We start from the raw sequence: 13,982 nt of genomic DNA, 5'->3' as shown, positions 1-13,982 counted from the left end.
AGTGTTATTACACTGAACAATAGAAAGAAATCCCAATCCCAGCTATCCTCCACTCCCCCCCCCCCCCTCTCATCATGACAACATCTGCCCACAGCTGGCCCTCTGCGTCTGCTTATGATATTCCAAAGCAGATTCCAGTGACCAAACTGCTAACAACGGCATTCATTTCCCAGTGGGCTACAAGTCGAACTTAGCTCACTTTGAGGAAACTTGCGCCCATACAGGCATCATTCTATCAGATGGGTGTACTGCACACATTTCCGGTTACGCTCGTGCGCTGTGGTGTCGTGTGGATTTTGTGCAAGTCCGGGTTCACTTAGTGCCAAGTAGCCTAGAGGCTATCCCAGCACCACTAGCGGAACAGAGGCCATCCGGAGACACGAGCAACTGTGGGAGTCTTTTTCCAATCCGGTACGAAACCCAAGGCGCACTCTCCTTACGCCCCCCCCCCCCCCCCCCCCCCCCCTTCTGTTTGTCCTCCTGAGGAAAACACGGACGTTCATGGGAAATCCTCCCTGTCCTCTTTCTGGACTTTAACCGAAGTTACGCAGAGGTAACACAAGCGTCCCATCTGCCCCGGGGCACCGATTTCTCAACGCGCCACAACCAGAGGAGCGCGACGCGGGTGGGCGCTGCCGGTGCTTCTGTCCACAGAAGAAGAAAAACAAGAACTTAGATGAAGATTTCCTTCTGGACCACAACAGCACCACTCATTTGGACCGTTTGATTTGGATCGCGAGTGGACTCCGTGTCCCCGTGGCCGGTGTGTGCCGAGGCGGCGGCGCGCGATGGGCAGCCCAGCTCCTCTAACAGTTCTCGGCTGTAAAACACAAGAGCAACGATGTTGTCAACATGTTCTACAAATGACCTGTTTATTACATCAGAGAAGTTTCTCCTTTAATATTTAGATATTTTTGCGCAGCTGGAAATTCCGGAAAAGACGACCAACCGGAGCAGCTGTGTGTGAGTGTGTGTTTGAGTGTGTGTGTGTGTGTGTGTGTGTGTGTGTGTGTGTGTGTGTGTCAACCAGCGCAGAGGAGAGAAGGGGAGTTGAAGAGAAAGAAGACTTGCTTCATCACGGCGGAATATTTAAACACTGTGTAATTCCGCTGTTCACGGACTTCTTCTTCTTCTTTTTTTTTCTTCTTTTTTTTGGAGGACAAGAAAGACAAGAAAGTAGCAAGCGTGTCCAGGGAAGCAGAAAGGAGATGACTATCAACACTGTTCTCCTGCTCTTCATTTTCTCTCTCACAAGTGAGTTCTTTCACATTCTTTAAATTGACCCAAGTATGGATGTGTATTTCTGTGGATATTGTAGTTCACTATTGTAGTTCAACTGTTTGTTGGCAATAATCACTGAAAAACATGAAGACAAAACTAGTAGTCACTCCTTCTCTCTTTCACTCACACACACACCCCACACACACCACACACACACACACACACACACACACACACACACACACACCACACACACACACACACACACACAGAGAAAACGTTGGGTTAATTAGGTCTGAGTGAACTGCAGAAGAGAGATATCTTACCACAAAAAGAAACGGATGCAGAGTCTGCTAGATAATCGTGCACAGGTCCCATTAAGGGTTGCACTCATTTGATATTGACCTTTTTTAATCAAATGCTGAGAGCTAAATCCCAAATGCTCCTTTGCTGTCAGGGTTCAGTAAATCTCACTGTGAGAAAGACAGACTGAACCAAGTGCTGCTTTTTTTTTTTTTGGCATGCCACGTCCCTCTACATCAGCCATTGGATTTGTATGTACTTCAATTACCCATAGTAAACCTAGTAGTAGCCTAATTGTAGTATTCCTTTATGTTCTCTTAACAAGCAGAAATCTGGTCAGTCTTTGACTATAGTTTGTATAAAAAAGGCAGAAAAATAGTTTTTTATGTTACCATTTCTAATAGATGTCTTACATCAATCTATACTGTTGCTAAACCAGCAACATTAAATCCAGTGTTTTTTTTATTCAGGGTTACAAGTCTCCAAGACCCTGTCTGTGTGTATGTTAATGTCATTTTCTCTTGTTATACATGTTTCCTTACCTGGGAGTTTGTGTTATTTGTGGTAATATATCATGTATGTCCTTTGGCATTAATCATCTTGTGTATGTTTGTATGTACTGTACGTCTATGTCCTCTTTTTACATGAGCTACCCAGGGATGCAAAAAGAAAACGGCTGACAATAAAGTTGTATCATATGGTATCATATCTCCCTATAGTTACCGTTCAAACCCTTCTTTACACGACAGGAGTGCCAATGTGGTGGTAAACCACCAGATCCCTTTCTTTTATTGAAATTACATTTTCTACATGCTTTGTCAACAGTAACTGCCCATTTTGAAGAAAAAAAAAACATTAATTGCTTTGGGTGTATCTGTAGAGTGTAAACAAGTGCTCAGGCTAGAATATAAAGGACATGACCGCACTGTTCTTAATAACTACGGCCCTGAGTGTAGCTTATGTTCTCTGCATGTGTTTAGTTCATATTAGCTTGAAATAACATGGTCTTACACAAACCTGTCTTACCAAATTGGGTTCTGTGACATCTGATTTACATTGTGCGTGTAGAGCTTTATAATCAGTGTTATGACTTTATTTAGAAAGAGACACAAAGTCAGAAGACCCCTGTGTGTCTCGAAAGGGAAGGATGTGGTATGTCTTTAAATAACAATAAACCTTTGCCTCAGAGACAGGGTTTGAAAAAATGATGTGTAGTGTTCATACTTTTAAAATAGTCGTAAGTAAAAGCAGATGGGCACTTTGAATAATTTACGGAATGCTATTTTTTACCTACCGCCGGAGAGCTCTGTCTCCTGTCTTTTAGGACGAACACTTCAGTGTCTCCACCAGTGTCCTGAAAGAAAAGCTTAACCTGACCTTCACAATGCCATCAAAAGTCCATGTTAACCATCCATGGATTTGATTGAGAGACAAGAAAGTTACGTATAGTATGTTTAATAGACCTTGTAGGCCGCTTCACTAAAGAAAAATGAACAGGACCGAAAACGAAAAAATCAAAGCCATCAATGTTCATATCTGCTCTCCAAAAACAACTGGACTCAGACAACGATCGGGTACGACAGGAAACATAGACAAGCATTAATCTGGAACATCCATCAAAGCAAAGATACCCTGAAATCTAGGTCTGAATTATTTAATGGATGTAATACACCGAGAAGGCACACGGCACTTTGCGGTGTCCTCCACCATGTTGTTGTGAGTGCTTGTGGTTTCCATGAAGGTCTGAAGACTACACCTGAGGGATGCACCGCCAAGCAGGTTCGACAGAGCCGGGGTTTCACGAAGACATGATGGGAGCCATGAAAAGACTTGCTCTGTTAACCCAGGTTTTCTTCTTCAGGCTTTGCACACATTTCCAAAAAATCATCAGTTGACTCTTCTACGTCATAAAATGGACCGTTCCCACGCCTTTGTTGTAACCTAAAGCGTTACGACATGTTAATACGGGAAATGCAGGCCTTTCCTGTTGAATTGAGACCACTCCAGATACAATCTGTATGGGATTAAGGGCTATTTGCTTAACATTCAGTTTAACTCTCTATTGCACAAATAAACTACTCGGGTTTTTACTTTATAGCATGTCATTTATCCTATATATGAAGTTACACTAAACTGTAACTGAACTTAACTGTTCCCCAGCCTCTCTTTCTTCCAAATAGCTAAACACATCGGTGTTCCCAGTGACTTGAAAACTTGAAACAGCAGGTCACTGAAGAACATGCATGCTCACTGAGCCTTCCCAGCACGTCATCTTCCAAAAACAGACAAGTCATGGGGCACTGAGCGGGGTGAAGCGTTCCAGATATGAACTGCTCCCTGCGCCGTTGTCAGTTTGTTTGACAACGTCGACACAACGGCCGTGGAAGTCAGGAGAGTGGGGTCAAAAGCATTCCGCTTCTGACTTATTTATACGATCGCTTTTATGTAACCAATAATTTAGGGCTGAGGAAACACAAAGCTTCGGGGATGGATGCATGGCTGGAGTTTTGTTTGTTCTTTTTGCTCTAAAACCCTGCAGTAAAGTGCAAGACACACGCCCATACACACACACACACACACACACACACACACACACACACACACACACCACACACACACACACACACACACACACACACACACACCACACAACACACACATTCACATTGTCTTTATGCCCTTAGGTAAATTTACTTCATTTACAGCCAACTTGTTTATTGTTCATCATTCATGATGACACTGGCTTGAAAACATACTGTCAAAGAGAGGGTATCACGCATGGAACTGCAACACACACACACACACACACCACACACACACACACACACACACACACACACACACACACACACACACACACACACACACACACACACACACACACACAGGCACATATGTGGTCACATTTTTGTATTCAGTGTTAAACTACCCATAGACAAATGCTTTGTTCATTTCAAGCCGAGCATGTAAAGGTACATGTGAGTGTACCTATGCAATTTTAAATGGATAGCCCTTTCAAAATAAAGTGTTTTCCCACTCTCTGCGTTCTGATTGGTCCGTAGGCAGCAGGGCAGAGAATGCCGAGGAGCGGCTCGTGAACTACCTGTTGGGTCCGGAGCGCTACAACAAACTGATCAGACCAGCTGTCAATAAGAGCCAACAGGTCACCATCTCCATCCAGGTGTCTCTGTCGCAGCTCATCAGTGTGGTGAGTACGCTTCTATAGAAAAACACACGTTTGGACACATGCACGAATACAGATGATCAGAAAAGCTTTGGGGCTCAAATGCTTGTTATTCCTACTTTACCTATGTGCTAACGCTGACATCCTGATTGTGACATCATTTGTTTAAGCATATTAACAAAACCCCTTTTCATATCGTCGCTGTCGGATGAAAACCTTGTATGTCCGTGTGTTTTAGGAAATGAAAAAAGGCAAACGTGAAAACATTACATTGGGCCATTTACGTCACATGGTATCGCCTCATCGCTGTTTAACCCTCGTGTTGTCTTCCCGTCAAATTTGAAAAATCAACACGTTTGTTGACGCTTTTTGTCCATGTTTTTAACTTTTTCTTCCGTTTTTGTCCCTTTTTTCAACACTTTTGATCCTTTTTCGGTGTTTTTCCCACACACACTTAACTTATTAACTTTAGTTTTACAGTTATTTTTGGAATTTATGGTCAGTACACCTCATTTAGAGGATGTACTGATGTTTGAGTTAGAAAAGCAGAAATTAGGAATTATTTCGATAAATTAAAGGACTGGATGTTGATGGATAATCACAAAATCTGGAATATGTCAACTTTTACTCAATACTATCTCAAAAACACTTCAATTTGTTTTTCAAATGCTGTAAAATTGAATAAGACGCCCCAAAATTAATGACGGTAGAGATTTGTACTTGCCAAAGAGCGTTGTGTGGAATCAATCATGTTATTTTGGGGAATTAAAAAGAACATTGATATAGGAAAACAGGTCACTTTGACCCAAGGACAACACGAGGGATAAATATTTGTAAAACCAGCAGACGGACTTAAAGGGTGACCTATAGCATTGATTCATGAAGAAAACAATTAAGACAATATTTTATTTGGAGATACAAGGCTTCTGTCCGACAGCAGTGATATACTATCATGAATCCGACCTTTTAAAGCTTCTAGCAATTCTTGCACATCAAGATCTTGTCTAGACCTGCTCTATCTGTAAAATGTCTCGACATAACTCTTGTTATGAATTGATACTATGAATAAAATTGAATTGAGCTGAATTGAATCATGGCTCATGACAAACAGCATATTAGTGGCATAAGTACATCATGCTTTATCACTGCTTTAGTACAGTCTCCCTTAAATGAAACTCAAACAATATTGCTACATAAGTATAACAACAGCATTGAATGCATATTGCAGTATCATATGTGTTATAAAAAAAGGTTATGATAACGCAGGTTAGGTGAACTGGTAACTTCATATTGCCTGTAGGTGTGAATGAGTCTGACTCTGTTTGTCTGTCTCTTTAAGTTAGCCCTGTGACCGCTGTACATCACCTCAGACCCAGTGCATTCTGGGATAGGCTGCAGCCCTCCTGCGACCCTAAATAGGATAAGCAACTTAGAAAGTTCACGGATGGATCATTTTGGAAATCTTTTGTGTAAAGAAAGTGAATCTTATAGTGCAGTCACTTCAGCAATGGCCCCCCCTATTGATTTCAATGATGCAATGCTTCAGCTTCCTGTCATAGCCATATCCCGCTCAGATGCCTGGATTATACATATTTGCCATCATTACAATTTATAATGTGTTATATTCTCTAATTTATGACCCCACATATTTACTCTGGGTGGACGCTCTGCACTCTAAAACCCCGGCTCAGTAAAACACAACTCAGATCTGTATTAAGTCTAACTTTGGGACATTTGTGAAGGTGTTGGAAGGGATGTTAGTTTTCCTCAAAATGTTTATGTTGCATCCACTCTCTAAAGGTGTGCTGTGACATTTTGGCTAAAGACTTTTAATGTGTTGTGCTAAAAGCCCTACCCGTGGACAGCATTGTAACAATTCAACCATTTACAGTATATTGTAAAGTAAAATCTTATGGGCATGATGCCCATTTTTCCACAAGCTTATTCTTGTTTTCTTACAGAATGAGAGAGAACAGATAATGACGACCAACGTGTGGCTGTTTCAGGTACATAACAGTCTTTCTATCCGCCCAGTGCACATACAGTGTTCCATACACAGCATGCACATTAAGCCTATGTGTGTTTGTCAGTTTATAAATGCTCTCTCTGCAGGAGTGGAATGACTACAGACTGAGATGGGACCCAGAGAAGTATGAAGGCATCAAGAAACTACGAATACCATCCAAACACATCTGGCTTCCCGACATAGTGCTCTACAACAAGTATGTGCCTGTCATTCTACCAAAAATAAGACCAGTTTGTCTGTATTTGATCTAGGGGATCGGCTTCTATTATGCTGTTTTTAAGTCAGTATAATGAAAGAAAACCGCATTAACATTATTGGATTACAGTATGGTATTAATAGAGGTATTTTCCTACAGTATTAAGATATTGTCCACCATTATTGCCATTTGAAGGAGAAAATCTGCAGCTAAAATAAGCCTGCTTTCTTTCTATGGGGATTTGGTAATTATCGCATTCTGCATTCTCTCTTCCGGTTAGTAAGAGCTTAATCAATGGTTGCTTTTATTATTTATTATTAGTATTAGTATCACTTCAGACAATCATCAAGTAAATAAAGAGGACAAAAAGGCCTACAGTACTGGCTCAAACGTTAGCCGACTTCAAACATGTCTTATTCCCACACAACCTGTTCCAGTGCTGACGGCGTGTACGAGGTTTCCTTCTACTGCAACGCCGTGGTCTCCAACACAGGAGACATCTTCTGGCTCCCCCCGGCCATCTACAAGTCGGCCTGCGCCATCGAGGTGCAGAACTTCCCCTTTGACCAGCAGAACTGCACCCTGAAGTTCCGCTCCTGGACCTACGACCACACCGAAGTGGACCTGATCCTCACCAGCGACTTTGCCAGCCGCGACGACTTCACGCCGAGCGGAGAGTGGGACATCGTCTCGCTCCCGGCGCGCAAAAACGAGGACCCCAACGACATCACCTACCTGGATATCACCTACGATTTTGTGATCAAGAGGAAACCCCTGTTTTACACCATTAATCTGATCATCCCGTGCGTGCTGATCACGTCGCTGGCGATCCTGGTGTTCTACCTGCCGTCCGACTGCAGGGAGAAGATGACGCTGTGCATCTCAGTGCTGCTGGCGCTCACTGTGTTCCTGCTGCTGATATCAAAGATAGTGCCACCCACCTCTCTCGCAGTGCCTCTCATAGGTCAGTCCCATTCATGTGTTATAAACCACGATACCTCAAGTTTTCAAATAGCGCCCGGGGTCATTATCCACAGTACTGCGCCCAATTTCACCATTGGGTTCTTTTTTTTTTTTTATTTATTTAATTTGCTATTTTGTGCAAACTCACATGAAAAAGCTTCAAGGGGTATAATCCCTTGCTTTCCTGGTAGGCTTTTAATATGATAAAATATGCAGTTAACTTAATGGGAAATTAATAGCAAACAAAAGCAAAGTAAGTCAAGTTTATTTATTTATTTTTAAGCACATTTAGACACAGCTTCTGCCAACCAAAGTTATGTACAACAGGTCTAATAGTATATTAAAAAGTTAAAGTGTAAAAATAAAAAAGCCGAAAGAAAACATACCAATTATAGACGTGATAGCACATTGAGGGATTAATTCAATTCAATTTATTTATAGTATCAATTCATAACAAGAGCTATCTCGAGACACTTTACAGATAGAGCAGGTCTGGACCACGCTTCAGAATTCAGGATTATTGGGATAAAAGGCCAATGAATAAAAAATTGTCTTTAGCCTGGATTTAAAGACAGAAACTGAGGGAGCACATCTGATATCTAACTTGTTTCCGAGCTAAGGCTCTGTCACCTTGTGGTTTTAGTTGTGATCGTGGGACACACAGGGGAGATTTGTTGTCAGATCTGAGAGACCCTGGGGCTGAGTGCCGATAAATCTGTGATATAAGACGGGGCCTGACCATTTAAAGCCTTGAAGGCGATCAGCAGGGTCTTAAATTAGATTCTAAAGTGAACAGGGAGCCAATGAAGAGAGACTAGCGCTGCGGTGATGTGCTCACACTGTTTTTTGTGCCAGTCAACACCCTTGCAGCTGTATTTTGTACCATCTGTGGTTGAGTTAATGAAGAATGGGGAAGGCCTGAATATAGGGCGTCGCAATAGTCCAGTCTGGATGGAATGAACGCATGAATTACTTTAGTCCATATCATGGAAGTACTGAATTGGCTTGAGTTTGGAAATGGTTTTTTAACGGATTTTAACAATAGAACTGATTTGTTTGTCAAATAGGACACCAAGGTTTTTTGCATGTGACTTCACATATGGGCCTTTGGAATTGCTCAGTACATAAAAATAGTATTTCTGTTAAAATTTGAACTGCAGAGCAGCAAATAGGTGATTGCAACATAATTCTGTGGACTTAGTGGACTAACGGACTAAGTGATGTGGATATGTATGTCCCAGAACATGTGAGTCATGCCTTTATTAGAGACTATTTTGTCCATGTGGGACATGCAGCCAGCAATTACTGTATTTGAGACTCATTATTGATTACCTAGAAACACATGACAGCAGCAATGTGGATCTGTTCTTGATGGCATCTTGTCTTTTCTTTCTCTAAGGTAAATACTTGATGTTCACCATGGTGCTGGTCACTTTCTCCATTGTGACCTCCGTCTGTAACCTCAATGTGCACCACCGCTCCCCATCCACCCACCACATGCCCGACTGGGTCAAGCACTTCTTCTTAGTCCGCCTCCCCACCTTCCTCTTCATGCGGCGTCCAGGCTCTTTCAACGTTCGGGATAAACTCCGCAGGAAGTATGCCAACCGGAGCATCGTCGGGAAAAACAGTTCCCAGAGCGGCACAGAGAAGAAGCAGTACTCCAACATCAGACTCGGTGGGATCCGAACAGATGCCGACTCTATCTACGTCAATGAGGACTTTGCGCACAAGTTCTGCTGGAAGGACGACGACACCCCGGATGGGGGTGGTGGGTTTTCAGACCGGAGGTCTTTGCCTGTTCAGTGGGATGCGGATGTGGAGGAGGCAGTGGACGGAGTGAGATACATCGCAGAACACATGAAGATAGAAGATCACGATGATAGGGTGAGGACACAAAGCCGTGGTTAAAAAATATATAAGTGACAATGAGCAGGAAGAGATAGGATCAAAGGATGAAAGAAAGGGAAGACAGAATATATAATTGGAAAGAATGGGGGAAGACAAGACCTACAAAAGCAGATGATGGGGAGAGGTTATCAGGACTGGATATGACACGGAACATGTCTTAAATCTTTTAGTATTTGCTTTTGTCCTTCTGTGAGATTTTTAGAACCTGCCAATCACCTATAAGCTTTTATGGAAACCTCAGAAAACCATGCACACGCTCATAGAAACACAAACTGACTGAATAACCCTAGCCCAAGATTTGTGCCTTGGGGTTTTTAAACCTTTACAAATTCAAACACTAACCCATATATTTAAACCAATCAGAATCGTCTTGGGTGGCGCTAAACTCTGCACAGAGCCACGACAAAATAGTTATGCAAGAGAAAGCTCCGATTGGACAGATGTCTGGATTTACCCTGCAGAGATCTGAGGACCAGGTAACCATAGTCCTCAGATTGGACAGATAGTCTAGCTAGCTATCTGGATTTACCCTGCAGAGATCTGAGGACCAGGTAACCATAGTCCTCAGATTGGACAGATAGTCTAGCTAGCTGTCTGGATTTACCCTGCAGAGATCTGAGGACCAGGTAACCATAGTCCTCAGATTGGACAGATAGTCTAGCTAGCTGTCTGGATTTACCCTGCAGAGATCTGAGGACCAGGTAACCATAGTCCTCAGATTGGACAGATAGTCTAGCTAGCTGTCTGGATTTACCCTGCAGAGATCTGAGGACCAGGTAACCATAGTCCTCAGATTGGAAACAGATAGTCTAGCTAGCTGTCTGGATTTACCCTGCAGAGATCTGAGGACCAGGTAACCATAGTCCTCAGATTGGACAGATAGTCTAGCTAGCTGTCTGGATTTACCCTGCAGAGATCTGAGGACCAGGTAACCATAGTCCTCAGATTGGACAGATAGTCTAGCTAGCTGTCTGGATTTACCCTGCAGAGATCTGAGGACCGGGTAACCATAGTCCTCAGAAATCCACCGGAGGTTAGAATTATAACACCAAGAAAGTAGAGGGTAACTGCACAGCAGCAATCCCAGAAGTTGGACGTCAAGAATATAGACTACTTAGTTTGTGTTGTTGTTTGACTTTGGGATTTTTAATGGGTTAGTTTGGATTTAACTCTAAACTCTCATAACAGCCTGATCCTGCTTTCAAACAGTAGGGATATGCTACACAGTGGATGTGCTCGTCTTAAAGGGGCGCTATGCAGTTTTGGCAATTTCTTTGCTGTTTTTTCTCTTTTTGTTGGCAGGTTTTTCTATAGAACCCCCTCTACAGTTTTCACTATAGAGCTCCCCCTACAGGTTTCTCTATAGAACCCCCTCTACAGTTTTCACTATAGAGCTCCCCCTACAGGTTTCTCTATAGAACCCCCTCTACAGTTTTCACTATAGAGCTCCCCCTACAGGTTTCTCTATAGAGCCCCCCCTACAGGTTTCTCTATAGAGGCCCCCCTACGACTTCAGAATAGATATTTGGCAGTTATGTCTGACTCCTCCCTCGGTCAGTCTGCCGTTTTCTCTTTCTCTGTTCCTCCGTCTCTGCTTTCCTAGCTTTCTGCTTCTTTTTTGCCGGCTCAGCCATGACGATAGTGTGAAAAACTTCATCGCGACCTTGTTCTTATAGCTAGCCGGTTCCTGTATGTGCAGTGCCGTGAAGCAATTTGTCACACCGCGAGACCTGATATCTCGCGACGTAATGTAGTTAGTTATTGACATGCTCTGTGGCCTTGGAAGTAATACTAGTTTACTACTGTTGGTTGTAATCTGTTTACCTAGTTCCAGTTGCTACGCTACCATGCACAGTCCGTTAGGGGGAGGGGTCTAGCAAATGATCAATTGGAAAATAGGTGGATTATGAGTACAAAAACCTTTAGAGATCATGTTTTTCTGACCCATAAATTAAAACTTTTCCCTGAAGGTCTGTTCCACGCACATACTTATTAGTGATGCTTCGATCTGTCTTAACAACCTGTAATAATCTAAAGTTGTTGGTTTTGTTCCAGATCATTGAAGACTGGAAGTATGTAGCCATGGTGATAGACCGTCTGTTCCTGTGGATCTTCATCTTGGTGTGTGTGGTGGGAACTCTGGGGCTCTTCATGCAGCCGCTGTTCCAAAGCTATAACACACCCACTGCTGATGACACAGAGTGAGTCACATACACATATTAAAATCCATCACAACACGTCGCTTAGCTTGGCAAAGACATAGTAGTTATAAAGACATCCAAAATATAAGTGGAACATACTGTTTTCCGTATCCCCCATTAAATAACTCGACCCCATGCTTCTACACAAAGAGGCTCAACATTTGTATTGCATTTGACATGTCAAGTGAGTCTTACTAGTCATATGCCTTATTTGTTTGTGACATGAAGCTGCTGCTCCTTCACAATAAAAGCCACACTGGTAAGTGGAAAGCTTTGAACGTGAAAGTGTTTCACATCTTTCTAAACTGGATCTGCACTGCACCAGGGTGTATTAAAGCTTTAGAGCGGATGAGATAACGGCATGTTACCAACCTGTACAGCTGCAACTGTCTGTGGTGGATGCAGATGAATGGCCACTTGGTAGGATCATACAACATCTTGTCATTTATGATAAATGGCAGACTTAACGGCAGCCTAAATTGATTATTATTTTGACATTTTTCAGTTTGTTTTCTCGCTCTTTCAATTTGCTATTGATTGATTAACAATTGCAAGAATTGATGAGAACCAGAATCAGAAGCGGTAAAGTGATAACGACACACCGGCTGCTGCCAGAAACTACAAAATATAGCATTCATGCACCAGGTGACTTTTGCAGAATACAGTTTGTCTTCATTTCTATTTACTTTTTTTGTGTTTTTCTTTTGCTAGGTATAGAGATTTCTAGGATGTGTGGACATGAACTTTAACTGTAACCGCTAGAACCGAAAGGCCGCACCAGGTCGGGCTCCGATCTGTCTTTGCTTGTTGGATCTGATACATATCCAGCATAACCAATGCTACATTGGTTGGTTGCAGCAGCGGACCTCAAACAAACACGATCATACTGGGACACTTTTTCTTTTTGAACTGCATGGCTTCTATTTCTGGTGGATTAGGCCTCCATCCAAGCTCCGCCTCTATCACAGGCATGGCAATCTTGATATACTTTTTATAACTCAAAAAGTGTGCAACAAGAATGACGTTGTCATGGAGCCAAGGTAGTGCCCATGCAGTTTCTGACACAACATACAAGACAGTTACAGGCTATTTTACCCAGCTTATTTTTACAAATGTAAAGAAGAACCAAAAATGACAAAGCTGGTAAAAAAAAAATATCGGTCATCTGTTGTCTTTGATTTATTTTGGACTGTCTGTGCTGCTGATGGAGCTCTTTCCAGACTCAATGTGAAATGGAGGTGCAAAGGCTCATTACACATAACAGCTCCTGTAAGACCACGATGTCTTTCTTTTCTCCTCTGCAAATAGGACAATTTCCCCAATGGGCCGTCATTTCTCCTTTCACAATCCAAGCTTTCTTGTAACTATTGTGAGGACAATTTGTCCCATCCACCTTTTCTCCTCATAAAAATATGAATGCATCATCTCGCTCGCTCCGTCCTTTTCCTGTTCTGCTTCCGAGCTTTGTGCCTCATCTCCAGCCTCCACCTCCCCCAGCCGTGTTGTCATTGTCAACGCATTGGTTCATTTTGAAGAATGTGTATTCTCCTCTTGCTTTCTCTTCCTGTCTTTCTCTCACTCACTCGCTTGGTTATTCTCCCTTTTTTCTCCCTTTGTGTGCTATGTCACATCCCACTTGTAGCAGCACCAATACATGCAGTATTAAGCATAAATATGACACCGACTGTATTCTATTACATGTTTAATAAAAAGCTCTGTATTTTATGTGTTTGTACCCCAGTTTCTTTCTCACATCTTGTTTCTTTACTTAAAGGACCATGCCAGCCAGGGGAAATATAGTTGAACCACTCTCTCAGTAAGAGAGAAGAATCAGTTGAAGAGAAATCATTTTATAGCTTTTGTGGATGGGGATAATTGACATTGTTGTAAGACCTGGCTGAGTCCTGACAGTGCAGGATAAAAGGAGGTGTTCAGCACTCTGAGGGGGTCGGACAGGATTGGCAGAAGGTGGTAAAA

General features: G+C 42.5%; 1 protein-coding gene across 1 annotated transcript; it reads left to right on the top strand.

Moving 5' to 3' along the window:
* The first annotated feature begins 441 nt into the window (after positions 1–441).
* LOC116702264 (neuronal acetylcholine receptor subunit beta-2) lies at positions 442–13,730 on the top strand. Its single transcript, XM_032536424.1, has 8 exons — positions 442–1,254; positions 4,587–4,732; positions 6,670–6,714; positions 6,821–6,930; positions 7,368–7,894; positions 9,293–9,780; positions 11,860–12,005; positions 12,717–13,730. Exons 1-8 carry the CDS (start codon positions 1,209–1,211, stop codon positions 12,730–12,732), a joined length of 1,524 nt encoding a protein of 507 aa, XP_032392315.1. The 5' UTR covers positions 442–1,208; the 3' UTR covers positions 12,733–13,730.
* The last annotated feature ends 252 nt before the right edge of the window (positions 13,731–13,982 follow it).

This window comes from Etheostoma spectabile, chromosome 2 (genome assembly GCF_008692095.1).
Source record: "Etheostoma spectabile isolate EspeVRDwgs_2016 chromosome 2, UIUC_Espe_1.0, whole genome shotgun sequence".
NCBI lineage: Eukaryota > Metazoa > Chordata > Actinopteri > Perciformes > Percidae > Etheostoma > Etheostoma spectabile.
The sequence above is the reverse complement of the archived record's forward strand: the minus strand, read 5'-3'. Positions and strand labels throughout refer to the sequence as shown.

Excerpts from the sequence above, each read along its gene's own strand:
- LOC116702264 (XM_032536424.1), top strand. The coding sequence starts at position 1,209 with ATGACTATCAACACTGTTCTCCTGCTCTTCATTTTCTCTCTCACAA. Across the intron at positions 1,255-4,586 it reads CTTCATTTTCTCTCTCACAA|GCAGCAGGGCAGAGAATGCC; the intron begins GTGAGTTCTTTC and ends ATTGGTCCGTAG. Across the intron at positions 9,781-11,859 it reads TAGAAGATCACGATGATAGG|ATCATTGAAGACTGGAAGTA; the intron begins GTGAGGACACAA and ends GTTTTGTTCCAG.